Here is a 25,778-nt window from a genome sequence, read left to right as displayed (position 1 = left end):
ACACGTAGTGCAGCAGTGAGAGTGACAGTCGCTCCGTCGTGTGCGACTCTTTGCGAACCCACGGACTACACAGGCCATGGGATTCTCCAGGCCAGAACACTGGAGTGAGAAGCTTATCCCTTCTCCGTGGACCTTCTCGACCCAGGGATCGAACCCTAGTATCCTGCATTGCAGGCGGATTCTTTACCAGCTGAGCCACAAGGGAAGCCCAAAATCATCTGGCAGCGGTGGGATTCGAACCCCGACCCCTACAGCCGCTGCTGCCAAGTCGCTTCAGTCATGTCCGACTCTGTGCGACCCTATAGACGGCAGCCCACCAGGCTCCCCCGTCCCTGGGATTCTCCAGGCAAGAACACTGGAGTGGGTTGCCATTTCCTTCTCCAAAGCATGAAAGTGAAGTCGTGTCCGACTCTTAGCGACCCCATGGACTGAAGTCTACCAGGCCCCTCCGTCCATGGGATTCCCCAGGCAAGAGTACTGGAGTGGGGTGCACTGCCTTTTCCAGACCCCTAGAGACTGGATCTTTAATCCAGCGCTTTATCACGGCCACGATACATAGTGCAATACCTACGACAGAAATCCAGAGACCGCCCCACCCAGAGGGCCCCACTGAGCATGCGCAAGCCTGGGCTGGGCGGGCTTGGGGGAGAGGGCGGGCTCCGCGGTCCAGCCATTTCCGCTTCCGGTCCCGTTCGAACTCTCCCGCCACCTGAGGAAAGCTGTTGTCGTGTTTATCTGTGTTTGGTGTAGTTGCAGGTGAGAGGAGCCGCCGGGGTTTGCGAAGAACAGTAACCCTGGGGTTGAGGTGTGCGAGCCTGGAGAATGGGGAGAGCGGCGGGCGCGGGGGGCGCGAGTCCGTCCTGGTTGCTTGTCTAGGCGGAGGCGGGTGCCGGGGCTGACAGACCGCGTTGGCTGAGGGACCGCGGAGGCGGCGTGTCACTCGGCGCCGCTGGACGCTCCGGAGAAGAGCTCCGACGTGCGGCGCCTCGGAGACAGCCGTCAGTTTTCAGGGGTTGTCAGGGAAGAAGCCCACCGAGTCGCGTTCCTAGCCTGAAGCTCCCGCGCTTTCCTCCGAGTTCGGGGTCGCAGCCCTCGGGCAGTCTCAGCCTGACCCTGGAGAGCTCAGAGCCTTCAAGGCGGAGCGCGCAGACGCCTGGAGAACCGCCCGCGTCCCCTGCTGTGGACGTTGCGGGAAGTCACGACCGCTGCCCGCGTCTCCGCAGGGCTCACCTCTCCCCACCGCCTGTGTACCGCGGTTCCAGCGGTGTTGTCGAAGGTCTGGAAGACAGGGACACGACTCAACATGTTGTGCGTGCTCTTCAGAATCAGTTGCCAGGCAGAATGTTTTCCTTTGTGTGTGGAGTTATTTTTTGTTTTTAACTCCATTTCCCACCGTTTTTTGTGCTTGCTTCCAGGGTAACAAGATGGAGTTTTCTGGAGGAAAACGGAGGAAACTGAGGTTGGCAGATGACCAGAGGAATGCTTGCTACCCACATAGCCTTCAGTTTTACTTGCAGCCACCTTCTGGAAACGTATCTTTGACAGAATTTGAAACGTTGGCTATCGATAGAGTTAAATGTGAGTGATTTGAATTTGAATTTTTGTATTCCTGAGAACCTCACTTATACCTTGTAGAGATAAATTAGAGTAATTTATTTCCTTCTTTAATATTTGCTCAGGTTTTTCGTTGAGATTTTGCTGTTCATTCATTTTTTCCATGTACTGTGCATATTTATTGAGTGCCACTTTATTCTAGGCGGTAGGGATTTTGAGCTGAGTAATGAAATTGTCATCTTTGTTGAAGCTGTATTCTAATACATGGAGACAGATGTCCAAAGCAGTAATTATAGTTTAGTATTTTAAGTGCTCTAGTAGAGGTGTTATTGAAACAGATGGGAATGATTGACCTAATCTGATTAAGTGAAACTTCTTAAGAAAAGTTGAAATGTGACCTGGATCTTGAAGCACGAGTAGCAGTTTCTCAATAGAGAGGAAGGGAGCGGTTTTTGCAAGCTGAGCTAATGGTCTGAAGGAAGAGTTGGAAGCACCAGAGAGCGTGAAACACTGGAGGGAAAGGTGGCAAGTTCAGGGTGGGTGGAGAGCTGTGGGTAACCAAGGGTGTTTTGTACCACGCTAATGCTGTGATGGCATCACCGACTCGATGGACGTGAGTTTGAGTGAACTCCGGGAGTTGGTGATGGCCAGGGAGGCCTGGCGCGCTGCGAGGGCGTGCTGTGATTCATGGGGTCGCAAGAGTCGGACACGACTGAGCGACTGAACTGAACTGAATGCTGTGATAAGTGTAAGAAGGATGTAGCGATTTTCTTGAGCCTGCTTGTCTTCTCTGTGTTGGTGGAAGAAAGAAAGAAGTTCGGTGTCAACTGCAACAATAGCACTGCCTGCAGAGTTTATGTTCCAAAGCATATCCTGATGGGGAGATCAGAAGTAGAAGTGAGATACTGTTAGTCATTCTTAGAAGAGCTGGGTGAGAATTGCTAGTACAGAGTACCTGTATTATCTGTTTGCTGAATAAAAGAGTAAAGGGCAGGGAGAATGGGTTCTGGGAAGCTTAGCATGGGTTCTGCGATGCCTCATAGAGGTTAAGTGGTTGAAAAGGGTCCCTTCAGTTTGGCCCTGGAGGTGAGATGGTGAGGCAGGGACAGGAAGGGAGACATGGAAGGGATACCAAGGAGGTGTAAGTGACAGGGTTTGATGACTGCTTGGGTGTGAGGAACAGGGGATCAGGTGAGGAGGGCTGAAGTTCCAGGGTGGCTGATCTCGTGGGTAGAAATGCTGCTGTTAGAGGTGGGTGGCAGGAAGAGGAGCAGGATTGAGGGGCAGAGAATGAGTTTGGTTTGGGAGACCATAATACGGAGTCCCTGCTGGACATGGCCTCAGGATTCATTTCAGAAGTTTTTCATTCTCAAATTAATCTCTCTTTTCTCACCAATGGAAGAAGAATTCATCCGAGGAAGAGTTGACAGGGGCTTCAGGAGCCTTTGGACAGAGCGAAGCATCTAGTCAGAGTGGCTTGTTTGCTGCTTTACTGCTGTGTCTTCTTCTCTGCTTCATCAGGAAGGGGCTGGCTATCTTCCGAAGAGTCTGTGCTGAGTTGGTGAAGCACCCGCCTCACAACCGGCTCAGCACGAGGGCTGGATGCGCACGCTGACACACTTGTGCATCCCTCAGCAGTGATGCTCAGTACATCATGATTGTCCCCATCCCTCTCTCCCTTCCAGTTGAGAATCCCTGGTATGAGGTTATGCTGTGGGATGTGGTTATTTTCTGCATATGGTTGGAGGTTATTCTCTTATAAACATATATAACATGTAATGTGCTTGCAGAAAATGAAGCTTAAGTATTGTTATAAAAAGTAATTATGGAATTGCTATCCATAGATTTGTCTTAGATTTAGTTTTTTAAGATTACCTTGCATTTATACATTTCCCCCCACCTTTCTTCTGTTTTTCAAATTTTTTCTAGTGCTAAAAACAGTTGAGAATCTTGGTGTGAGCTACATGAAGGGAACTGAACAGTATCAGAGTAAGCTGGAGGCTGAGCTTCGGAAGCTCAAATTTTCCTACAGAGTAAGTAAAAGAGGGACAGAGATGTTCCTTCAGTTTGTGTGTGTACTGGTAGTGACCATAGGAAAGGTCTTGTATTATGCACAGGGCTTTAAAAAAACTTCCTGAAGGAACCTACCGACCACGAGGGATGATTGACATACAGTCAAACTCCAGTGCGGCAGGGTGTCTCCACCTTAGGAATGTGAACATGCGGGACCTGATGATTCCATGGTGCATTTAGGGGGCTCACTGGCATCTCTGGCTTCTGGGCTCTGTTTCCAGATATTGCCAGATGTGTCCTGTGCAGTCAAGGTGACAAATGCTGTTATTTGATGTGTTCCAGGAACTCTGTTTTGCTCTCCTGGTGGCTCAGTGGTAAAAAATCTGCCTGCTAACGCAGGAGTTGTGGATTCTCTCCCTGAGTCGGGAAGATCCCCTGGAGATGGAAGTGGCACCCCACTGCAGTATTCTTGCCTGGGAAATCCCATGGACAGAGGAGCCTGGCGGGCTACAGTCCATGGGGTTGCAAAAGAGTGGGTGGGACATGACTTAACAACTAAATAACAACCAGGAACTCCAAAAGTACAGATAATTAGCTCAGGTTGGGGAGGGCTTCCCAGATGAGATAGTGCTGGAACCGAATCTCAATGGATGTGATCTCATTTTTATTTTGAGAAGATGAATATGGGAATACCAATCAGGAGCTTGGAGATGACAAGTAAATTGAATGGAGTGAAGAGGACTGATTGAAGAGATAGTGAGAAGATGGAATCATAAGATTATAGAGATTGAGTACAAGGAGGAGGAACAAGAGTTCTGAGTGATGCTTGGGTTTCTGGTGATGACAGCTGGGTGGATCGTGGGATATACAGGAGAGGAGGCAAGTCTTACTAGAAAGAAGACTGAGTTTAGTTCTCGTTGTAACTCTGAGGTGCTTGTGGAGCTATCTTGAGGGCTGCAGGGTGTGCAGCAGATCTGGGCTTGAAGACAGGTGGTGGAACAGTCGTAGTGTTTGGAGGAGAGAGGTGAGAGATGAATGTGGAATATTTCCTCTTCTAACATGTCCAGCTGAGAAGACCGGGGAGGTAGGTCTGAGTATAGGAAAATCTGAAGGGAGAAGATAACACGTTACAGCATATATTTGAACATATTTATAAGCTGAGCAGAACGATCTGGAAGAGAAGAAAGGGCGATTGTAGATATTTTGGGAGAACTTTGGATTAGTCATGATCCTTAGGAGGCAGGAGCAGGTGGGCTACGGAGTTTCTGTGTGGGATCAGCTGTGTGTAGGAGGAGAGAGAGGTCTGTCAGTAGGGATAGTGGGGAAGGCAGTACCACACGCGGTGGCAGGAGTTTGGGCTGAGGAGCCGGCCTGAGGCCTTTGCTTTCTGTAAAGTAGATGAGGTCTTGTGATGAGAGGAGGGAACGGTGGTGTATTGGGGAGGGCTGGCCACCTAGTGAAGATCAAAACAGCTGTCCTGAGATGGGGGAAGGAATAGTTATGGGGCCAGATCCCAGCTCTGCTGCTTACAGGCTTGTGACCTGGAACAAAGTCAGTTTCCTCATCTTTAAAATAGGGATATAGTGGTGCCCTCCTCATAGGGGCTTTCGAAGGATTATGTGGATTAATGGATTAAAACGCTTATAACAGTGCCTGGTACATTGGGAGTGCTCAGGACATGTTTGCTCTGACTGTGCTGAACTTGAGGAAAGATTCCTTGGTGTTACTTGTTTGACTTAGTATGACTAGAATGCTGGATTTTAGTAGATATGTAAGAAGCAACAAAGGTTTACTGTATAGCATAGGAAACTATAGTTAATATCTTATAATAACATATGATGGAAAATAATTTCAAAAATAATATATGTGTATTTGTGTAACTAAATCACCTTGCTGTGCACTTGAAAAGTTGTAAGTCAGATATACTTGAATAACATATATATATATTAAAAAAAAGATTTCTGGGTGTTGATAAAGGTCCAGTTGAGGTTTGTTGTTGTTCAGTTGCTCAGTCATGTCCGACTCTTTGTGACCAGTTGAGGATAGAGGCTGTGAATTTTTAATGGTCCAAAGTCCTATAATTGTATATTTTTTTTCCCAGAAGTTCTCAGCATTTTGGGAGCAGGACTGCAGAGTATAGCTGTGGATTTGTTTATAATCTAGGTTTTGCCAAATGGTTGAAATGAAAATAGTTGAGGGTTTATCTGAGAAGTGGTGGAAGAGGTGAGTGGCTGGGTGTAGGCTGGCCGAGAAGGAAAGTTAGAGGAGGAAGAAAACAGTGGGATCCAAACCCAGGAGGTGGTGGTGTTCAATTGTGTTTCACCCAATTGTCAACCTAAGTAAAGTGATGCTCATCCTGGAGAGCATATTATGAAATCTGTGTCGTTGAACTTCTGCTTCACCGTTGGCTTATGCTGACTCAGTAATTCTTTACACCTTTCACTGTTTTGCATTTATTTTCTTCATTTGCTATTGTTTTTCAGGAAAGCTTGGAAGATGAATATGAACCTCGAAGAAAAGATCACATTTCTCACTTTATTTTGCGCCTTGCTTACTGCCAGTCGTGAGTATACCTTTATCTTCCACAGTCAAATCTGACATCTTGGGCTATAAACTGGTGCAGGAGGGCCGACAGGTATTGTACTCATCGTAGGAAATCCCAGGATAACATCAGAAACCAGTGGTTCATGGGCTGAACGCTGTTGCAGCGAATTGTTTGAAACAAGTTGTTGACTAAAAAAATAAAATATTTTTGCAGATTTTGCCTATTAAAACACTTTTTACCTTATGGGAGGGATTCTTCATTTAGGATTTAAAATTAGAGGTGATTTCATTAGGAAGAAGGATTTTGGAATCAAACACTTACTTGAATCTGCACAGGTTTTAGCGGTTGACTTGTATGGGTGGGTGTCCATTAGATTAAGATCTTGTCCTTTGGTAGTTTCTTAGAAGTCAGTAGTGCCACCCAGAGGAAGGAGTTGGTTGCTTTTTTTTTTTTTTACTGTGTATTTTCTTATATTTATTTTGGCTAACTTACATACTTACTATGTTTCTTTTCTGGCAATAGGCTTATCAAATGGGAATCTTGAATTATTTACTATCCCAAGATAATGACTGAGAAGTTATTGACCAGCTTTGGTCCTAGAGCTTTTCTTTTGTTAAAAAAGCATATGCAGTTTATGCAATAAGTGAATTGCTGACAATGTGAAAGTCAAATGAGGAAAGAAATCATATTTTACATGGAGTAGCTTAATTATTTTATAACAGCAATGCCCACCTGTCTTATAAATTAATGTTCTATATCGACATCTGGGGCTTCTCTGGTGGCTCAGTGGTAAAGAATCCTCCTGCCAGGGTAGGAGATGTGGGTTTGATCCCTGGGTGGGGAAGATACCCTGGAGAAGGAAATGGCAACCCACTCCAGTATTGTTGCCTGGAGAATCCCATGGAGAGAGGAACCTGGTGGGCCGCAGTCCATGGGGTTGTAAAAGAGTGGGACACGACTTAGCGACTAAACAGTAACAAATGTTGACTTTTAAAAAGTTGAGGTATCTTAATGCTTATTAAATTTTGTGAAGTTATAAACTCTAAAGCTGTAAGCAAAGTTTACTTTGCAGAATTTATCTGATCATAATCTATTCAGAGGTAAAATTACCTTTAAAAACTTGTGATGTTTATTTGGCATTAATAGGAGGGGTACTCTATTTTCTGATGTAAACAAATACTTTGCAGTTAGATTAAACGAAGTGTACTATTTTATGTTATTTGATGATAATGCAGCTAGACTTTGTGTTTATTTTAATTATGTTCAAAACATCCTTCTTCCCCATATTCTACTCAGTCCTGGGAGATTGTGGCATGTCACCTGTATTCACACTCTTACCATAGTAGAGAGCTTGATGCTGTTAATGAACTTCAGTCTGTTGGCCTATTGCTCACATTTGAATGTTGTTTCATAGAAATGTCTTGGATTTAATAATCAGTGGACTTTTAAAATTGTCTTTAAACTTTTCACTTACAGTTTTCTTGTCTCTGTTTTAGTGAAGATCTTAGGCGCTGGTTTATTCAGCAAGAAATGGATCTCCTTCGATTTCGATTCAGTATTTTACCCAAGGACAAAATTCAGAGTTTCTTAAAGGATAGCCATTTACAGTTTGAGGCTGTAAGTATATTTTTATAGTCTTTGCAATTGTGTCACCTCCCTTGACCTTCAGTGCTGGTGTTAATATGTGGAGTTTGTTCTCTTTACATTTTCTTCCTGAAGACTTGCCTGAACGAATGAGTCACTTTGGCTTCGCACAAAGTGAACCTTTCTCTTCGATGACTAGAAGAAAAGGGGCTCCTTAGTATCAGAGCATCACATTTATTTAGTTACTATTTTAAGTATGTGATTTATGAAAGCACAAAAAGGTTTAATTTATAAAAGTTCATCTTTAACCAGAATCTTCTAGGCCAAAAATTTAAAGCTTGTAATATTCCACAGAAAACAGAAAAGTGGTAGCACTTATTTCCAGCAATGAGGTTTAGGGTGGGTAATACTTTATTTTAGAAGTCATTTGTCAGCAAAATGTCTGAATAGTTGTAAGGTATAATTTTGTAGACAGATCTGAATGAGTTACATGTAGAAATTATATAAGAAAGAAGAAACGTTGGGTATATTTTTAGCAAGGATACTTATTGTGGATAGAAACAGAATTTATATCTTTTAGGTGGGCCTGTGCTGCAGTGGGAAGAAAGAAAAATTCTGTTTTGTGAAACTTAGAGCAGTCAGATGGCAGTAGGATGGTCAGGACTGTATTTGGGCATTAGAATGGGTGACTCCAGGCCAAATAAAGTAAAAAAGTAGAAACTGAAGTAGGTGAAGGAATTGTCCTGCTGAGACGTGGATGTGCCCACTGCAGCAAGAACCAGTGTGGCTTTCTGCTTTGGGGGTAAGGAGATGTGTGAAGAGTAATACGTAAACCTTTGGTGGACGTTTAGTGTGTCACCTGTGAGTAAGGCACTTTCCAAAGTTTCACTCGCTTCGGAGAATCCCGTGAGGTTTCTTGTAGCATCTGCTCAGACAAAGAAAAGTGTTGGTCCCAGTACCATCTCACCCAAACCCCATGCTCTCTCCGCTTAGCTTAGAACTCTGATCTTTAGTGAAGTCTGTTACTGCTAATATCAGTTATAGTTCATTGATCCTCTCATATTAAAAATAGTTGCTTTTTTTCTTTTTGCTGTTGAAATTATGGTTTTAGTAGGTCATAGAGAAGTATTTTTGAGATTGTGTTTATTCTAGATTGTCTCAGTAGGTCAGGTGGAATTTTTTGTTTCTTTTTTTAAAAAACTGTTTTACTGAAGTATAACATACACAGAAAACTGCACAGCTCATAACTGTCTAGCTCCATGAAGTAGCATGAAGGTTAAGGAAGAGAACCTTGTGGTCAACTGGTGTTGCCTGTGTCTTCTTTCTTTACCACCCCATCTTCCTCTGATAATCACTGTCCTGACTTTTAATATCATGAATGATTCTGCCTGCCTTTGAACTTTGTGTAAATAGTATTACGTGGTGTGTATTTGGGCATTAGAATGGGTGACTCCAGGCCAAATAAAGTAAAAAAGTAGAAATAGGAGTACGTGAAGGAATTATGCTACTGAGAAGTGGATGTGCCCACTGCAACAAGAATCAGTGTGGCTTCCTGCCTTATGTAAATAGTATTAATGGTATGTCTTTTTTCCCCCAGCTTTATTGAAATATGATGATATATTAATGTTGTGTCAGTTTAAGGTACACAGTGTGATGATCTGATACATGTATATGCTGTGAAATGTTTACTCCCATAAAGATGGTTAACAGATCCTTACGTAGCATGTTATGTGAGTTAAGTTCAGTTCAGTCACTCAGTTGTGTCTGACTTTGCAACCCCATGAACTGCAGCACATGAGGCTTCTCTGTCCCTCACCAACTCCTGGAGCTTGCTCAAACTCTTGTCTATCAAGTTGGTGGTGCCATCCAACCATCTCATCCTCTGCCGTCCCCTTCTCCTCCTGCCGTCAATCTTTCCCAGCATCAGGGTCTTTTCCAGTGAGTCAGCTCTTCACATCAGGTGGCCAAAGTATTGGAGTTTCAGCTTCACCTTCAGTCCTTCCAGTGAGCACCCAGGACTGATCTCCTTTAGGATGGACTGGTTGGGTCTCCTTGCAGTCCAAGGGAGTCTCAGGAGTCTTCTCCAGCACCACGGTCCACAAGTGTCAGTTCTTTGGTGCTCAGCAGTCTCACACAATCACCACTCTGTTGCGGTGGTGGTGAGGCCCTTCAGGCCTGCTCACAGCCGCTCTCGGGCACAGTGCAGGGCCCTCAGCTGCAGCCTCAGGCTGTCATGCGATCTCTGGAGCCCACTTCCGTAGCTGGATGTTTGCGCCCTTCCACCAGGGTCTCCTCTTCTCTGCTGCCCAGCCCCTGGCAGCATCTGTCCTATTCTGCTTCTGAGTTTGACTCTTAGATCCCACAGATAAGTGAGATCACAAGTATACTTTTTTATAATTGCTTTAGTGAGATAGAGTTTACATACCTTAAACTTCACTCTAAAAGTGTGCAATTTGTTGGCTTTTTAGTATGATCATAGAGTTGTGCGACGATCACCATCTAATTTTAGAACATTTTCATTACCCTAAAAAAGAAAGCTGTGCCCACTAGTCGTCATTCTAAATCTGTCACTCTGTCATCTCTTGGCAACAACTAATCTGCTGTCTTTGTGAATTTGCCTATTCTGGGCATTTTGTATAAATGGACATTTCATATAGTTTGTGGTCTTTTGTTACTGGCTTCTTTTTAGCATAATATTTCCAGGTTTCATCTGTGTTGTATATGTAGCAAATATCAGCTCTTCATTCATTTTACAGTCATTTCTCTTTTCAGTAGTTGATGGACTTGGATTATTTCAGCATTTTAGCTGTGATGAATAATGCTGCTGTGAATATTTGTATACACATTTTTGTGTGGATATCTTTTTATTTGTTTCAGATATACACCTAGGAGTGGGATTGTTAGGTCATAGAGTAATTCTATATTTAAACTTTCGGAGGACTCCCAAACTTTTCTGGAGGGGCTGCATTGTTGTACACCTCACTAGTTTGTTGGGGTTCTAGTTTCTTTACATTCTGTAGCAGTTGCTTCTGTCTTTTTTTTTGATTTTAGTCATCCTGGTGGGTGTGAAGTGATACGTCATTGTGGTTTTGATTTTCATTTGTGACTGATTTCATAGTGACTGATGAGGTTGAGCATCTTTTCATGTTCTTATTGGTTATTTGTATATTTTGTTTGGAGAAATGTCTATTAGTATCCTTGGTCCATTTTATTTGAGCTGTCTTCCTATGGTTTACTGTTACATATTCTTTACATATTCTGAATACACAGCCACTATAAGGTCTAATTCTATGAATTAGAAATCTTTTTCTTTCACTCTGAGGATTGTCATTTTTTAAAAAAATTATTTATTTATGGTTGCACTGGTCTTCATGGCTGTATGTGGGCTTTCTCTAGTTGCAGTGAGCAGGGACTACTCTTCATTATTGCAGTGTGTGGGTTTCTTGTTACAGTGGCTTCTCTTGCTGCAGAGCAGAAGCTCTAGGCATGTGGATTTCAGGGCTTGTGGCACACAGGCTCAGTAGCTGCTCACAGACGCAGCGTGTGGGCTCTCAGGTGCGGGTTTCAGTAGTTGTAGCGCATGGGCTTAGCTGCTCCTTGCCGTGTAGAATCTTCTGGGATCAGGGATTGGATCCATGTCCCTGCATTGCCAGGCAAATTCTTTATCACTGAGTCACCACAGAAGTCCTTGTCACTTCATTTTCTAGTTAGGATCATTTGCAACATGAAAGTTTTTAATGCAGGTGAAGTGTAAGTTGTCTTTTTCTTTTGTTATTTATGTTTTTGTTGTTGGCTTTAAGAAGGATTTGCCTAACAGATGGTCATGAAGATTTACGCCTATGGTTTTCTCTAAGAGTTTTATAGTTTTTGTCCTTTTTAGGTCTGTTTAGTCTATTTACATTTTAAGTTGATTTCTGTGTATGGTGTAAAGTAGGGGCCCAACTTCATTGTTTTGCTTGTGGATATACAGTTGACCTAGCATCATTTGTTGAAATGGCTATTCTTTCCTCTTTCAGTTGTCTTTTCCCTCTTGTCAAAAGTCATCTGGCCATAAATTAGTTTATTTCTGGGCTCAGTTTTATTAGTGCTGTGTGACAGGAGCCTGGCAGTCCGTGGAGTTGCAGAGTCGAACGTGACTGAGTGACTTAGCACCCACGTGTTTCTCCTCATGTCAGTACTATGTGGTCTTAAATATTGATTCCTCTAGTTTTGTAATATGATTTCAGATTCAGTAGTGTCCATTTTCTCACTTTGTTCTTCTTTTTCAAGGTTATTTTCACTATTCTGGGTTCTTTATATTTTATGAATTTTAGGATCAACTTGTTAGTTTCTACCAACTGGGGTAGGTTGGGATTATGAGGTCTATGAAGATCCACTTGGGCAGTATTGCCCAATAGTTAATCTCCTCGTCTTAATCCCTTAGGATAGGAAATGGCAACCCATTCCAGTATTCTTGCCTGGAAAATCCCACGGACAGAGGAGCCTGGTGGGGTCCATAGGGATTGCAAAGAGTCGGACATGACTGAGCAGATAAGCGTGCATGCATGCTGTCTTAAATATTAAGTCTTCTGATCAGTGAACATGGGAATTTTTTTTGTTGCTTGAGAGCTTTAATTTTTTTTAACAAAGTTATGTACTTATTTATACCTCAGTATTTTATTCTTTGCTGTCATTATAGATGTAGTTTCTTATTTCATTTTTGAAATGTTCATTGCTAGCATACGGAAATGCGGTTGATTTTTGTATATTGATCTGGTATGCTGCGCCCTTACAAAATCATTTATTCTGACAGTTTTTAGTGGATTCCTTAGGAGATTGGCTCTTATAAAGAAATAATCCTTACTTTTCAATCTGGATGCTTTGTATTTACTTTTGCCTTATATTGTTAGCTAGCATCTCCAGTACAGTGTTGAATAGAAGTGGCAGTAGTGGAAGTACTTGTCTTGTGCCTGATTTTAGGGTGAAAGCGTTCAGTCTGTTGCCAAGATATATGATGTTGGCTCTGGGGTTTTTGTGGATAGCCTTTACAGACTGAGAAGATTTATAATTTTTATTGAGCATTTTCATTGTGAAAGGGATTTTGTGCTTTTTCTACACCTGTTGAAATGATCATAGGGCTGTGTCCTTTATTATATTAATATTGTGATAACCACAGTTGTGTCATCACTCACCTTGAGCCAGACATTCTGGAGTGCGAAATCAGGTGGGCCTTTGGAAGCATCACTATGAACAAAGCTAGTGGAGGTGATGGAATTCCAGTTGAGATATTTCAAAGCCTAAAAGATGATGCTGTTAAAGTGCTGCACTTAATATGTCAGCAAATTTGGAAAACTCAGCAGTGGCCACAGGACTGGAAAAGATCAGTTTTCATTCCAATCCCAAAGAAAGGCAATGCCAGAGAATGTTCAAACTACCCCACAATTGTACTCATCTAACATGCTAGTAAAGTAATGCTCAAAACTCTCCAGGCTAGGCTTTAACAGTATGTGAACTAAGAACTTCAGATGTTCAAGCTGGTTTTAGAAAAGGCAGAGGAACCAGAGATCAAATTGCCAACATCTGTTGGATCATAGGAAAAGCAAGGGAGTTTCAGAAAAACATTTACTTCTGATTTATTGACTATGCCAAGGCCTTTAACTGTGTGGATCATAGCAAACTGAAAAAATTCTTCAAGAGATGGGAATACCAGACCACCTTAGCTGCCTCCTGAGAAATTCTATGCATGTCAAGAAGCAGCAGGTAGAACTGGACATGGAACAATGGACTGGTTCCAAATTGGGAAAGAAAGGAGTATAGCAAGCTGTACCCTTTGCTTATTTAACTTATATGCAGAATACAGCATGCGAAATGCCAGGCTGGATGAAGCACAAGCCAGAATCAAGATTGCCGGGAGAAATACCAACAACCTCAGATACGCAGATGATACCACTCTTATGGCAGAAAGCGAAGAACTAAAGAGCCGCTTGATGAAAGTGAAGGAGCAGAGTGTAAAAGTTAGGGTAATATTGGTCTCATATAGTGAATTGAGAAGTGGTTTTTCCTCTTCTATTTTTGGGAATAAGTTGTGAAAGATTGGTCTTAAATTTTAAACATTTGGTAGAATTTACCAGTGATCTTTCTAGGTCTAGGCTTCTCTTTGTGGGGTGTTTTAAAATTGCTGATTCATTTTCTTTACTTGCAGATTTATTCAGATTTTCTACTTCTTGAGTCAGTTGTGGTAATTCCTGTTTTCTGGAGATTTGTCCGTTGCATCTGTTATGTAACTGGTGCTTATAGTTGTTCATGTGCTAAGTCCCTTCATTCCTGTCTAACTCTTTGCGACACTGTTGACCTTAGCCCACCGGAGTCCAGGCTTCTCTGTCCATGGAATTCTCCGGGCAAGAATACTGGAGTGGGTTGCCATGCCCTCCTCCATGGGATCTTCCTGTTCCATGGATCAAACCCGTCTCTCTTACATCTCCTGCATTGGCAGGCAGGTTCTTTACCACTAGCGCCAACTGGGAAGCCCATTTTATTGTTGTTCAGTTGCTCAGTCGTGTCCGACTGTTTGCGACCCCATGGACTGTAGCCTGCCAGGCTCCTCTATCCCTAGGATTCTCTAGGCAAGAATACTGGAGAGGGTTGCCATTTCCTTCTCCAGAGGATCTTTCCAACCCAGGGATCGAACCTGAAGTGGCAGATGGATTATTTAACCACTGAGCCACCAGGGAAACCCAATGTAAAGCTACTACTGTTCAAAAGCTGTAGCCAGAAGTCCACACAAGGCTGGGTCTGATCCTACAAGCATCTTTCTGAGCTTGGGGACTTGTTGGGAGCCCAGATTTCTAACCAAAGAGATAGAATTTGTTTTGCTTGTATTTTGTTAAGGATGTTTGTACCTGTGTTTATCAGTGATTTGTTTTTGTGTGTTTGTGTGATGTGTTTGTCTGGTTTTGCTATCATAGTAATGTGGACTTCATTGAATGAGTTTGGAAGTGTTTCTTCCTCTTCAGTTTTTGGAGTAGTTTGAGAAGGATGGATTTTAGGTCTTCTTTAAATCTTTGGTATGCTCCACCAGAGTTGCCATCAGGTCCTGGACATGTGTTTGCTGGGAGATTTTTGATGAGTGTTTCAGTTTCAATGCTGATAATTGGTCTGTTCACATTTTTCTATTCTTCCTGATTCAGTCTTGGGAGAGTGTACATTTTTAGAAATATGTCCATTCTTTCTACATTGTCCATTTTATTGGTGTATGATTGTAGTAATCACCTATGATCCTTTGTGTTTCGGTGACATTGTAACTTTTCCTTTTTCTCTTAATATTTTATTTGAGTTCTCTCTTTCTATCTTGATGAGTCTAGCTAAAGGTTTGTCCATTTTGTTTATCTTTTCAAGGAACCAGTTCTTAGTTTCATTGATCTTCTCTGATTTTAAGTTAGTCTCTATTTCATTTATTTTTGCTTTGATTTTTATTATGTCTTTCCACTAATTGAATTTTCTTTTTCTTTTTCTGCTTCCATTAGGTGTAAGGTTAAATTGCTTGAGATTTTTCTTCCTTTTTGTTAATTTTTATTTATGTATTTGGCTGTGTTTGCTGTTAGTTGCAGCACGTGGGTTCTTTGTGTGCCGGCTCCTGTCTCACTGTGGCACATGGGCTCCAGAGTGCACAGGCTTTCTGGTGTGGTGTGTGCCTGTAGAGTGTGTGTGCTCAGTAGTTGCAGTGCGTGCGCTTCATTGTCCCACAGCATGTGGGATCTTAGTTCCCCAATCAGGGATCAAACCCATATCCCCTGCACCGGAAGTCAGATTCTTAACCACTGAACCAGCAAGGAAGTCCCTTTCTTGTTTTTTGAGGCTTATATTGCAGTAAACTTCCCTCTTAGAGCTGCTTTTGCTGCATCCCATAGAGTTTTGATTGATTATTGTCTTTCCCTTTCATCTGTTTCCATGTAATTTGACTTCCTCTTGATTTCTTCAGGGGCCCATTGGTTGTTTAGTAGCATATATTTTTAATTAATTTAAAAATATTTGTTATGTATGTGTGTATTCGTTTATGGCTGCACTGGGTCTCATAGCTGTTGGCGGGATTTCTCTAGTTGGGGTGGGATTTCTCTAGCTGCTGTTTAGTTGCGAGCCTGGGCTCTTGGGCACATGGGCTTCAGTCTGGGCTCAGTAGTTGCGGCTCAGTGGTTGTGGTGCTTGGGTTTAGTTGGCCCATGGCATGTAGAATCCTCCCAGATAGGGATCAAATCCGTGTCCCCTACATTGGCAGGTGGATTCTTAACCACTGGAGCACCAGGAAAGTCCAGTAGCATGTTGTTTAGACTCCATGTATGTTTCTTTTGGTAATTTTTTTCTTGTAGTTGATTTCTAGTCTCATAGTGTTGTGGTCAGAAAAGATGCTTGATATGAGTTCAGTCTTCGTAATGTTTTTGGAACTCTTTTTTGGCTCAGCATGTGATCTGTCCTAGAGAGTGTTTTGTGTGCACTTGGAGAAGGACATGGCAGCCCACTCCAGTGTTCTTGCTGGAGAACCCCAGGCACAGGGGAGCCTGGTGGGCTGCTGTCTGTGGGGTCGCACAGAGTCGGACACAACTGATATGACTTAGCAGCAGCAGCAGCAGCAGCAAAGAATGTATTCTGTTGCTTTTGGATGGATTGCTCTCTATATATTTGTTAAGTTCATCTGTTTATATGTGTTATTGAAGGCCAGTGTTTTCTTAATGAGTTTCTATCTGGATGATTTGTGGAAGTGGAAGTGTTAGTCGCTCAGTCATGTCTATTCTTTAATGTTAAGTGAGTGTTAAAGTCCCTTATTATTATTTTGTTATTGTTTCTTTGTTTTCATTTATGATTGAGATATGAAAAAGTAAATTGAAAGTATTTATGTTCAGTTTGTCATTTTTAACCAGAAGCATCAGCAATCTCAATTATTACAGTTTTAAATTTAGGGAACAAAGTTAAACTTTTGGAATGTATTTTATTAATAGTGCCTAACAGTCCGGCATGTATCAGTGTTGGGCAAAAGCCTCCCTCCACAGGTCTCTTCTGCTCCTACACACCTTGCCGGGTATGTCGGGAATGCAGGGTCCTGATCCTGGGCCATTCCTCACAGTTGGGTTTTAGCAGGCAGCCTCCAGGGATGAGGTAATGTCTTTCTGTTACATACAGTTGGGGCTTCTCAGGTGCAGTGCAAGCTTACTGTACTGAAGCATCCATCTGGGCTGCGTCATGATGCTGTTGAGGAATTTGGGGGAGGAGAACCACAGAAACATGCTGGTTCTTGTGCTCCTTCCTGTGATGTGAGTAATAAAAGTTCTGTGTCCCTGATGCAGGAGCCTGTACCTTCTGTTGGGGCTTCCCTGATGGCTCAGTTGGTAGAGAGTCCCCCTGCAATGCAGGAGACCCTGGTTTGATTCCTGGGTCAGGGAGATCCCCTGGAGAAGAAATTGGCTACCCACTCCAGTATTCTCGGCTTCCTTGGTGGTTCAGCTGGTAAAGAATCTGCTTGCAATGCGGGAAACCTGGGTTCGATCTCTGGGTTGGGAGGATCCCCTGAAGAAGAGAAAGGCTACCTACTCCAGTATTCTGGCCTGGAGAATTCTATGGACTGTATAGACCATGGGGTTGCAAAGGGTCTTCTGTCAGCCTGCATTAAGCAGTAATGGGTGAACTTGCTGGTTTATAAGTAGCATAAAGCCAATCTAGACTTGATAGTTAGCTATGTGATTTTTGAATGTGTACTTCAGTCTCCTCATCTTCGCAATGGGAATAATCACAGTTCCCACTTCACTGATGTATGAGGTTTAAATGAGATAGAGTATATGGCGTGTTTAGTACTGTGGCTATCATGTATGTTCACTAGTGATATTAAGGAGGATTCACAGGCAGCAAATGCATATATGTTGGAGAATTTTGAGATTATTAGATTGGTATGTTTTACAACAATTAAATCTATTTTGGGTCTTTATTTTAGGAAACTAATTTATAGGAAATATATACATTTAACAAGTCTATTGCCAGTCATGATTGGTTTTTAATACTACTCTGGTTGCTTCTAGTCTGTTTGCTATAACTATTTATTTCCTGTTTCATTCTCCATGCCATTTGAGGGACGTCGTAATAGACATACATTAAAGTAAGATGTAGAAATATGGATAAAAATGGAAGATTGGCTAAAGGGGGCATTATTATTTACATTTGTACATCATGGTGGACAGGGGTCCCATACAGTTTCTAAAAACAACAGCAGCTTTGGCTTCTTGGGTGACTGTTTGGCTTTTCTAGTTCAGTGATTCTAGGTGGGTCGATAGGCTAGAGCTAGTTTTCTGAGGGGCAGAGGGGTAGAGCACTGTTTATCAGAACTGTGAATAGGCTAGAGCTAGTTTTCTGAGGGGCAGAGGGGTAGAGCACTGTTTATCAGAACTGTGAATGGTGTGTGTTACACGTTTTCTTTTTGAAATAAACACTGTAGGTAAAACTTGATCAAGTATTTGTAGCTGGTGAGGATGCATGGCATGTGGAGTGAGAAAGTGTTGTAGGGGGCCTGGAGAAAAGTCACTCGTGGGACAGATTGTCATCACTCTCCTTGTGGAGACCTGTTCCCCCTTCCCCTGGGGCCCTCCCTGGCACCTCCTCCTGGCAGGTAAGGCTTTGAACTCTGGTGCTGTTGATGAGCTTGCCCCTCGATTCCTGTAGTCCTAATTTCTATTGTTTTCCTCACTTTGATTAGCATTTTGGCTTGCTCTTTGTTAAAACAGGTGTCAGTGATGCTTTTAGGCTCAGGATCCATGTTTTTAGACTCAGGATAAAGCAAGGGGTAGGGAAAAGTTATTAGAATTCGTCAATAAACTGGTCTTGGTGTATAACAGACTCTTGCCTAAGTTGAGGCAGAAGGAAACAGCAGAGGATGGAGAGCCACAGGCCCTCTTGGTTTTTGTGTCACAGAAGCTGGATAGCCGCTTGTGCCACATCTCAGTGTCTGCCTGGACTTCAGGTGCTTGTGTGCTGTGCTTGTGTGCATTTCTTCATTTTCTGTTTCATTAATGCTGCAGTGACATTTTTATGTTAAGAGGAGATGCGATGTTATAATTAAATTGCATTCTTTTTGCTCTTGTGGAGAAATATGTATGCAAAAAGTAATTTTGTTGCATAGTTTTTTATTTAAAATTTTGTTTTTGTTCACTTTGCTATGGCTGATATAGTTTTATTGGATAAAAATAGGAGGAGATGAGGATGGAGCAGTTACCAGATGTAGGACTCTTGGTTCTCTTTCTGGCTCCAGCAGTCCTTTGTTATATGACTCTTTTCTAATGTCTAGAAGATTTTGAATCTTCATGACACACAACAGAAAACTTTAATATGAAGTATTCAAAAGGAAAAGTTGATATTTTTCATTCTTACATGTAGCTAACTTGGATTTTCAATCTGAAATTTCTGGGAAGGATAAGAAATGAATAGACATTGCTGTCAGTTGGGACTGTTTTGGGCCTCTCGTTGCAGAGTTGATTGACTCAACCCCATGTCACATTGAAGGTGAATGGGGAGGCGCAGCAGATTCTCTCAGCGCTTCTTCAGCTGACCAGTTAGGCAAAGGTCAGGCTTTGACAGCTGAGAGCCTCCCTGACAAAGGGTCCCTGTGCTGCTGCAGTTCAGAGTCTAATAGCAGCTTATAATTTATCTTGATGTTTTTAAAAACCTCAGGACAATCACATATTTTTCATTTGATTTTAAATGCCACTGGCTAATGGCAGGATGCTTTTCATGAGAATAGTACTGAATGGCAGGGAAACGGAGGCTGAGTATCCAAGACGGAGAGGATTTTGTGTGTCACAGATGAAAACTCTACCTCATGTTAAATAGAACATGTGTTGGTCAGTTGCCAAATATGTTCAGGGAGTGAGGGTTTTGAGAGAAAGCAAGTGTGGTTGTTACCCTTATTGCCTGACTCACTGAAAACAAGTATGTGTAAAACTTTGAATTGCTTATTTTTGCTTATTTTAAAATAGCTGAATCTGACATTTATAATTTGTTTCTTATCCCCTGTCATGTGAAATCTGATTTTTTTCTATCGTAGACGTTATTTTATGTCATTTTTGACTGATAACTTCTTTTCAATGAACATGAATTGAAATTTAATTTGTCATTTGTTATTGAAAATCTCAGTTATGCAAATTTATTAGGACTTTTGAATGCTTTTTTGCAGTTAGCATTGGAACATTGATTTTATATTGATTTAATAGTTTTGTGTGTAGAATTTTAAGATAGTTTTTGGTGTTCCCTTCCGTATGCTTATTTCTTAGATTTTTGCAAGTTGGCCTTGAAATAGACATGGTTTTCTGATCATTTTGGCCCTTATTGTATTGTTGGTTGATCTCATTCAGGTTGCTTAAGCTGTTGTGGAATGTGCATCCATCATGTGGTCAACTCTTTTTTTTCTCTTACTTAAAATATGAAAAAGCCATTCGTGTGATGTACATGACTCTCTTCATGCCTTACCCTCTGTGACATACTTACAAGTTATTATAAACCTACCAATAAGACAAAATGATTTTAATGCGGTATCTGCAAAATGGAGAAATACGTGTACCTTTGATCTTTCCTTTTGCCACAGAATGAATTTTAGCCAGTAGTGAGTGTGATGATACAGCTGAGATAGGACACACAGATGTAAGAACAGGACACACTAAAAAACACAAGTGTGGAAAGCGTGGACGCCTTCCCCAGAACTTCTGATGGGGCGTTGCCTGTGATGGGAGTGGAGAGGTGCCTGGAGGAGGCGGCAGCAGTGGTTAGACTCACTCAGTACTTGGTGGGCTTTCAAACCTCACGGGGACGAGTGGGAGAAGATTAATAACCTGATGAAGGGGCACATTTGCCTTTGGGTGTGAAAGTAAGTTGGATGTTCCAAGAGTGTGAAGCAGGCATGTTGGAGTTGAATTGCCTATAGGGTTACAAGCAGTCTTGAGTAACTTGGGAAAGTCTTCTCTTTTTTTGTAATTTTATTTATTTATTTACTGTGCTGCTGAGGCTTTTCTCTGGTTGTGGGCAGCAGGGGCTACTCTTTGGTGTGCTGTGCGGGTCTCTCGTTGTGGTGGCTTCTCTTGTCGCTGAACACAGGTTCTGGAACTCGTGGGCTCAGTAGTCGCGATTCCTGGGCTCCAGAGCACCGGCTCAGCAGTGGCGGCACACGGGCTTAGTTGCTCCGCGGCATGTGGGATCTTCTTAGACAAGGGATCGAATTGTGTCCCCTGCACGGGCAGGTGGATTCCTTACCACTGGACCACCAGCGAAGTCCCAGGAAAGTCATCTTTTACAAAAAATTCCCTGTGACTTTTACAAGGAGTCTAGGGTTCCTTGTACTCTCATTGTTGATGAGTCCATGCCTGTGACTTTGCCCTTGAAAAGAATGTATGACTGTAAATTAACTAGTTGCCCATATATAGAGCTATGTCCTAATTGTCTTATAATGTTATATATATATAAGTTAACAATAAGCTCCTAAAAGAATTAAATTAATTTTACTAAATATCATTTTTAGTGTTCTAACATTTTCTGTAGTTAAGCATTTACATTGCAAAGTGTTACTCATGTTTTCTGAAGGTGTTTCAAAAGAGGTAGTTTTTTTAATGTTCACGTTATTTTTTCATTCCATAATCTCTCCAGCCTTTTCCTGTTGCCCCCAAGCTCCCTGAAAGTTTAATCCTTTTCAGTTTAAGTCATGTCATGGACTAGTTTAGAGCCTAGGTCAGGCCACCTTATCTTGGTCTGTGAATGAGAACAGGAACTGGAGTGTGGAGGGCTAATGAAAGTGCGGAAAGAGCCACTGTGCTCCCAGTTACCAAGCAGCTAGGTCTGAGTACAGAGGCAGGAAGTGGTTGCAGTGACGAGGTTACCCTGGCAGCCCAGGCTGTGTCGGTGTGTCCCTTCTCCTGCGCTCTCTCCGCTGCCCCTTGAGGCATCACTGACTTGTCATGGGTCTTAAGATTCTGAGCTTCTCCCCATCTGCTCTCTGCCTGCCCCGATTGTGAATCTCCTGGCTCTCAGATTCCTCCTGTCATACTTCAGCCCTGATACCCGGCAGCTGGGTGGCTCTTCCCCTGTTCCTCTCTGGTTAGCACGTGCTATCTAGGTCTGAGACCCATGCAGCCTGTGGGCACGAGACTCTCTCTGTCGTCTGTTTGGAGCCCGGTGACCGGATGAATCCCAACACCCTTAGTTGACCCAAGGAGTGAGGCCTCTGCACACATGCTGGAAAACCCAGAGGGCTGTGGACAACTTGCACAGGTCCTTGCTCCCTGGGGAAGGGCTACTTGTGGATGATTGGGTTGACAGATACTTACCGAGGTTTGTTCTGCCCAGTGGTACAAGGAGACAGAGGGAAAGAGTCAGTCACTAAGAGCTAACGTTTGTTATGTGTTTACTGAGTGGCAGGCACTGAGCTGTACACTTTCCATGCTTTATATAATTTAATCCTCACAACAGCTCCTCAAGGAAACCGAAACTCAGAGAGGTTAGGTAACCTCCCCAGAGTTGAGTGACAGAATTGGAATCCAAAAGTCAGACCTCTAGGTTTTTTGAAATGTGTAAATCATGAAGCTTGTTACTAAATATGTGAGCAGATTTCTTTCCAGTTAGTCCTTCGCTGGCAGTGAAATGGAATAGATGCTGACATGACCCATCAGAGACATATACAAACACAGATATGAGCTGGAGATTATACCAAAGTGAAAATTAAAGCAGTAACATTAGTTTACTGAGATGTCTATTTCAGCTGCCAGTTTGAGCAGAAATGGAAACCAATGTGTTCTTGATAAATGTACCATAAGTGGTTTTCCCTGTATAATATGTGTGCCGCCTCTTGGGAAACATCGCTGGGGAGGTGCTCTTTATCCAGCCCATGACTTTTCTGTACGCTTTTGGCTTTTCTTCTCTGAAATGTTTTAAAAAACATTTCTTTTTTCATGTTGCATGTTTTAGTTCATGTTCAACAGTAGACTCATGTAATACTCAGAAATCAGTGTAAACCCAATCCATGAGCAGATTTTACACTGGGATGGGAGTAACTGAATTGCACCAGTCAGGAGAAGTTATGGAGGCCACTGGTTGTTCAGATTTTTAGGAGGATAGATTCTTTGTCCAGCTTTGGGGTTCTGGACTACAGGGGTCGTGTTCCCATCTGGATATTCTGGACACCTCTGTGGGGCTGTGGGCAGCTGTGACCGTGAGGGGTGGGTTGGGAGAAGTGTGAGCAGTCGTGACCGTGAGGGGTGGGTTGGGAGAAGTGTGAGCAGCTGTGATGGTGAGGGGTGGGTTGGGAGAAGTGTAGGCAGTCGTGATCATGAGGGGTGGGTTGGGAGAAGTGTGAGCAGTCGTGATAGTGAGGGGTGTGTTGGGAGAAGGGTGAGCATCTGTGACTGTGAGGGGTGTGTTGGGAGAAGTGTGAGCAGTTGTGACTGTGAGGGGTGTGTTGGGAGAAGTGTGAGCAGTCGTGACTGTGAGGGGTGGTTTGGGAGAAGTGTGAGCAGTTGTGATAGTGAGGGGTGTGTTGGGAGAAGTGTGAGCATCTGTGACTGTGAGGGGTGGGTTGGGAGAAGTGTGAGTGGTCGTGATAGTGGGGTGTGTTGGGAGAAGTGTGAGCAGTCGTGACTGTGAGGGGTGTGTTGGGAGAAGTGTGAGCAGTTGTGACCATGAGGGGTGTGTTGGGAGAAGTGTGAGCATCTGTGACTGTGAGGGGTGTGTTGGGAGAAGTGTGAGCAGTTGTGACTGTGAGGGGTGTGTTGGGAGAAGTGTGAGCAGTCGTGACTGAGGGGTGGTTTGGGAGAAGTGTGAGCAGTTGTGATAGTGAGGGGTGTGTTGGGAGAAGTGTGAGCATCTGTGACTGTGAGGGGTGTGTTGGGAGAAGTGTGAGCAGTTGTGACTGTGAGGGGTGTGTTGGGAGAAGTGTGAGCAGTCGTGACTGTGAGGGGTGGTTTGGGAGAAGTGTGAGCAGTTGTGATAGTGAGGGGTGTGTTGGGAGAAGTGTGAGCAACTGTGACGGTGAGGGGTGGGTTGGGAGAAGTGTGAGCAGCTGTGATGGTGGGGTGTGTTGGGAGAAGTGTAGGCAGTCGTGATTGTGAGGGGTGGGTTGGGAGAAGTGTGAGCAGCTGTGATAGTGAGGAGTGTGTTGGGAGAAGTGTGGGCATTTGTGACCTTGAGGGGTGGTTGAGTTGCCTGCAGTGCTCTGGGCAGCTCTGCACAGGGACTTGCCTGTATCTTCTTGACTGTTTTGTGTTTGTTTTTTATATTGTTGTGGAGCATGAAGACCTGTTTCTGATGACCTGAATCTAGAACCAAGCATGGTTTGTAGATACACACCACATGTCTCCTCATGGTGTCTGTGCGCTCGCTGTTCCTGAATCCCAGGCAGGAGGAGGAGGAAGCCCCTCCGTGCAGTGTCTGAGGGCCCCCTGCCTGCTGCTGAGGGGCTGCCACACGGCGCTCCTGGCGGGGGACGGCCTCTGACTCCTGAGCGGGTCAGCAGCGCGTGAGGCCGCATCGGGTATCTGTGTCACAGTTATTTTCTTTTAAATTACTTTGCTTTCCTTTTTTAAAAAATCCTAGTTCCAGTATTGTTTTTGTTTAGTCACTCAGTCATGTCTGACTCTTTTGCCCCCCATGGACTGTAGCTGCCAAGGCTCCTCTGTCCACAGGATTTCCCAGGCAAGAACACTGGAGTGGGTTGCCGTTTCCTTCTCCAGAGAATCTTCCGAACCCAGGGATTGAACCCAGGTCTGCAGCATTGGCAGGGAGATTCTTTACCACTGTCCCACCTGCTGAATGGTTATGGCATTACCCCACTTGAAAAAAAATACATTTTCTGCCTCGCTAAAACCAAAGTAGCTGTCATCCCAGGTACACTGTTCCTATAACTAAAGTTATATCTGGATGTCTTCCCTTTTTTTTTAAATAATCTTAAATTAAGCCCTCAGTGTTGCCTATTTTTAGGACACGCATGACTTATGAGCATAGCAGGTGAAGGAAGCAGCCAAGAGCAGCACCTCAGTCTTGCTTCTCTGGAGCCCCCTGCAGCAGCGCAGGGCTCTGCCCGTCGGGCTGTCCAATCCCGAGGGAGGACTCGGGCTGCTCTGAGGTCCTTGGGGAGGCCCGGGGCAGGCCATTCAGGTCTATCTGTCCCCTGGAGGGCTGGTTTCATAGAACAGACAGGAAGGTGTCTTTTCCCTGGGATTGTGCTATCCATATAGGGATTTCTGGTCTTTAGTGTAGAAATAATTCCTAGAAATTATAAACTTATGATTATGACCTAAAGTAGCCCATCTTGAGGGGCTTCCCTGGTGGCTCACAAGTACAGAATTTGCCTTCCAGTGCGGGAGACTCGGGTTTAGTCCCTGGATCAGGAAGATGCCCTGAAGGAGCAAGTGGCAACCCACTCCGGTGTTCTTGCCTGGGAGTCCCATGGACAGGGGAGCCTGGCGGCTGCAGTCCACGGGTTGCAAGGAGTCGGACGTGACTTAGTGACTAAACAGCAACAAACTAGTCTTGAGGAATGTTAATCATAAGAAGAATTGTATGTTTTCAGAATTTATTTATAATTTATGATGATAACGGTAGTGGGCGTAAGCGGCATCAGAGAGGAATTCAAAGCATCATAAACCATTGAGAGAATGTTGCTTTTGGACCTCGGAGTTGTGAAATTCATTCAGCTTGTCAGTCTGCAGGTCCTGAAGATAGACTGGGGTGATGCTTTGGAAGGGGATGGGGGTTAGAGTGGTCTCTTCTCTCTGCTCCGTGGAGGCTCAGTGGCTGCTGGAGTTGCGTTCTGAGCACCGGCTGGTGCAGGTCTAGGTTCCCCCTCTCTGGCGCCAGGAACAGCTCCTCCTTCTTGTGGGGGTTGAGGGGCTTCTTCCTCCTCTTTCCAGCTGGGACACAGATGTGGTTCCATTGTCGCACTTTCCTAACCACGGCATAGACCCTGCCCCTTTGGAGGTCTAGATATCACACACTCTTCACTGAATGTCATTTAGATCACCACATAATTCTGATGTGTGTCTTACAGTGAAGCTGCCTGTTAGCCACACATGAGAATTAACCTATTAAAGGCTTA

The 25,778-nt window shown here is 43.6% G+C and overlaps 1 protein-coding gene across 2 annotated transcripts in view; it reads left to right on the top strand.

Annotated features, from left to right (window-relative positions):
• Positions 1 to 672: 672 nt before the first annotated feature.
• The window catches only part of PRIM2 (DNA primase subunit 2), a 303,693-nt gene continuing 278,587 nt past the window's right edge, over positions 673 to 25,778 (top strand). Inside the window, exons 1-5 of one of the 2 annotated variants that reach the window (XM_027959198.3) lie at positions 673 to 756; positions 1,416 to 1,578; positions 3,484 to 3,587; positions 6,051 to 6,130; positions 7,609 to 7,729. In XM_027959198.3, coding sequence (XP_027814999.2) covers positions 1,425 to 1,578; positions 3,484 to 3,587; positions 6,051 to 6,130; positions 7,609 to 7,729 — 459 coding nt within the window. In that variant the 5' untranslated portion in view covers positions 673 to 756; positions 1,416 to 1,424. Of the gene's footprint in view, positions 806 to 1,415; positions 1,579 to 3,483; positions 3,588 to 6,050; positions 6,131 to 7,608; positions 7,730 to 25,778 lie in introns of both variants that reach the window. The other variant, XM_042236743.2, reaches the window with a different exon arrangement.

The sequence above is a fragment of the Ovis aries genome, chromosome 20 (genome assembly GCF_016772045.2).
Source record: "Ovis aries strain OAR_USU_Benz2616 breed Rambouillet chromosome 20, ARS-UI_Ramb_v3.0, whole genome shotgun sequence".
Taxonomy (NCBI): Eukaryota; Metazoa; Chordata; class Mammalia; order Artiodactyla; family Bovidae; genus Ovis; species Ovis aries.
This window is presented reverse-complemented; position numbering and strand designations above follow the sequence as displayed.